The 3,241-nt window shown below is 40.2% G+C and overlaps 1 protein-coding gene across 1 annotated transcript; it reads left to right on the forward strand.

Annotated features, from left to right (window-relative positions):
• The first annotated feature begins 1,408 nt into the window (after positions 1 to 1,408).
• LOC116023677 (salt tolerance receptor-like cytoplasmic kinase 1) lies at positions 1,409 to 3,100 on the forward strand. Its single transcript, XM_031264679.1, has 2 exons — positions 1,409 to 1,907; positions 2,436 to 3,100. The coding sequence occupies exons 1-2, from the start codon at positions 1,409 to 1,411 to the stop codon at positions 3,098 to 3,100; spliced, it is 1,164 nt and encodes a 387-aa protein (XP_031120539.1).
• The last annotated feature ends 141 nt before the right edge of the window (positions 3,101 to 3,241 follow it).

A 3,241-nucleotide genomic window follows, 5' to 3' on the forward strand; every position in this document is an offset into this window, starting at 1 on the left:
CTTAAACTTATGTTGTCCATGTAAGCGTTTACATATTTAAAATTTAAAAAAAAAACAAAATTATTATATTAAAATAACCAGAATTTTATTCTCTTTATTTTCATAATGTACTTTTCAATTTTGCAATTCCAATGTTTTAATTTTTTTTTTCAGAATTTATATTTTTTGGCTAATTTATTGTTTAGTATTTTTTCAATTTTCCAAATTTATAGAAATGCTAATTTTTTTTGTTTGTATTTTTTGTTTTTAAAAAAAAATATTTTTAATATGTAAATGCTTACCTGTACAACATAAGGTTAAAAGAAATGCCACATCACTTGAAAACCTGCGCCATGTCAGCAGGAAGACCTAAAAACCTGCTAAAAGTTATAGGTGAATTTTTTATTTTGGTTTGCGGCTCGATATATACGATATGAAAGTTCAGGGTGCGGCATAAATAATTGGATATAGTTTATGGTGCTAGATGACACTTTAACCTTTCTTTTTTCACACAATTCGAGCATTTGTATTGGCTAGCCCGTGACCACCTAGAGGGCTAGAGGCGGTAAAACCAGCAAGATCGATTATAGCTACTTAGTTATTTTGAGACACAATACATGTAAATATTATAGGTAGTAGTGATTTATTTGTTAACTTGCTTCGGGTAGCTATGGTAACTATGTGATTGTGAAACTTCGCCGATTATACAATAATAGGCTAAATACAGAGTATACGTAGTGAAATAAGAGATTGTACTCTTAAGTACAATGGTGACTTGAAGGCCAACATGCACATGGAGCTTTGGTCCGCATGAATATAAGTTGTGAGACCTTAGATTCATTACACTAAGAATGAGCTAACGTGCAAATATAATAAGTGGCATGATGACATAATGAGGAGTGAGGACAATATGCTACCGAAGCTAATATAGTATTCCTTGATTGGATACTCAGGTTAGTCACAACATGTATATACGCCATCTCAAGCTGAGACAGCCTCGGGTCGAGGCCACCCCAAGCCTAGGTCGCTGTCCATATCGTCCTTGCTTCTCCTTGTTTCGGTTTACATAGATCCATCTCTAATATAACTATCAATTGGTAATGATTTTAATGGTATTGATATACCCATACATATTTTAAGCAATTTAATATCAGCTAAAAAGACACAACTAAGACCCTTGTGGGAAATGTTTATTCATATACAATTATACATGCACGAGACAAAACATGGTTGCTTTCAATTCTCCAACACAAAACGCCAAACGGTTGAATCTTTATAATTATCACTATCTCAAACATCATATCCAATTCTGTCTGATCTAGGAGGAAACAAATATATTCTCTTCGGAATATATGATGAAACTAAATCCGAAAAATCCAGCAACACTATTTACACCTGCTCCAACAACGCACCCAGCCCTTCCTCCACAATGACCTTCTTTGGGATTTCCAATTCCAATCCAAAATCCTTCTGGGTTGCTGGAGCTTTTCTCTTTGTCATCATACTCACCCTCATCTTGAAGAAACTAGCCGACCACCTCGTATCCAAGAACAAAAACAAAAGATCATCTTCCAAAGTCGTGCAGGTGGCTGTCAGGGTCGACGGCGATCGGAAATCGTCCGCCGGCGCCGGCGCCGAGGTTATATCGGGGAGTGGTTATAGTATTTGTTACCCGGAGGGCGCCGCCATAAGAACGTACGCGTTGGAGGAGCTGAAAACGGCGACGAGGGATTTCAGTAAGCGGATTGGGGTGGGGGCCACCTCGTACGTTTATCTTGCCCACCTCGGAGACGGCAGACTCGGCGCCGTGAAACGGGTCATGGAAGAACGCGGCGGCAGCAGCAAGATGTTTTTGGATGAAGTGTCGGTTTTGCTTAGGATATCGCACCCGAATTTGGTCGGCTTGATGGGCTTCTGCTTAGAAAGAGGTACATATATATTATACAATCTCCATTACAACATCATATCTTAGCTAATTAAGCTTATTATGAGATTTGCATGCATGTTATGTCATTAATTACATTCATTTTAGGTATTATTAAATCAACTTCTTTTTACTTTGAAATTATCAATAATTGGAAAGATAAAATACAGGATAAAGAATTTGTACCCATTGAGAGAAAAACAAGAAATTCTCTTGGAGTATATGTTAACTAGGTAGGAAATGGTGAAAATACATAACAACCCAAGTTAAACTGGTCAGACTATCACTTGATAACTATAATGTTACAAATTTAACTCTAATGCTAGTTATTAGTCTTTTTTATTTGAGTCGGCAACTATGTACAATAGTTTAGTTTACACCCTTGATTAATATTTATTCATGCATATTCTCAAATAGTGAATGCTATTTCCTTAGTTACCGAAAAATGGGGACAGTATATACTATTTTCTGTCATGCATAATTTGTATTTTTCTGACGCAAACTCATCTCCAGTTGTACACTGATCGAGCAGGAGAACAGCTCTTACTATTGGAGTATATCCCAAACAAGAGCCTCTTTGACCGGATGCACACCGTCCACGGCCAGGCCTCCGGCGCACTGTCCTGGACAAGCCGCCTAAACATCGCCGTCGACATCGCCCGGGCCCTCGACTATCTCCACTCCGTGGCCGACCCTCCGGTCATCCACCGTGACGTCAAGTCCTCCAACATTCTCCTGGTCGACGAAGACCATGCCAAGCTGGCGGATTTCGGGCTGTGCAAGCTGGGCAGTGACGCCGTAAGCGCTAGCACGCCCACCGCGATAAAGGGCTCGCTGGGGTACGTGGACACGTACTATCTCAACACGGGGCTCGTGTCCCCGAAGAGCGACGTGTACAGTTTCGGGGTGTTGCTGCTGGAGCTCATAACGGGGCTTAAGTCCACTCAGGGATCCGCCACGCTGGCGGAGTGGACCGCGGACTGCCGGGTTACCGGCAACGTGGAGGCGTTGGCGGGAATGCTGGACCCGAAACTCGACGCCGGCGAGGTGAACTTGGAGCAATTGCGGGTGTTGGTGGAAGTGGCTAACGCGGCTTTGCTGGAAAACTCCGACGCCCGCCCGGACATGTCGCAGATAGTTTACAAGATTTCCAGTTGTACCGGCGGTCCTATGGCCACGCCAGAGTTGCCCGTTTGATATTATAATCATGTGTTAATAATAGATAGCTAGCTAGTATATATGTATATAATTGATAGTCTTATACTTTTATATATATATATATATATATATATATATATATATATATATATATATATATATATATATATATATATATAT

Source organism: Ipomoea triloba, chromosome 6 (genome assembly GCF_003576645.1).
Source record: "Ipomoea triloba cultivar NCNSP0323 chromosome 6, ASM357664v1".
Lineage (NCBI taxonomy): Eukaryota > Viridiplantae > Streptophyta > Magnoliopsida > Solanales > Convolvulaceae > Ipomoea > Ipomoea triloba.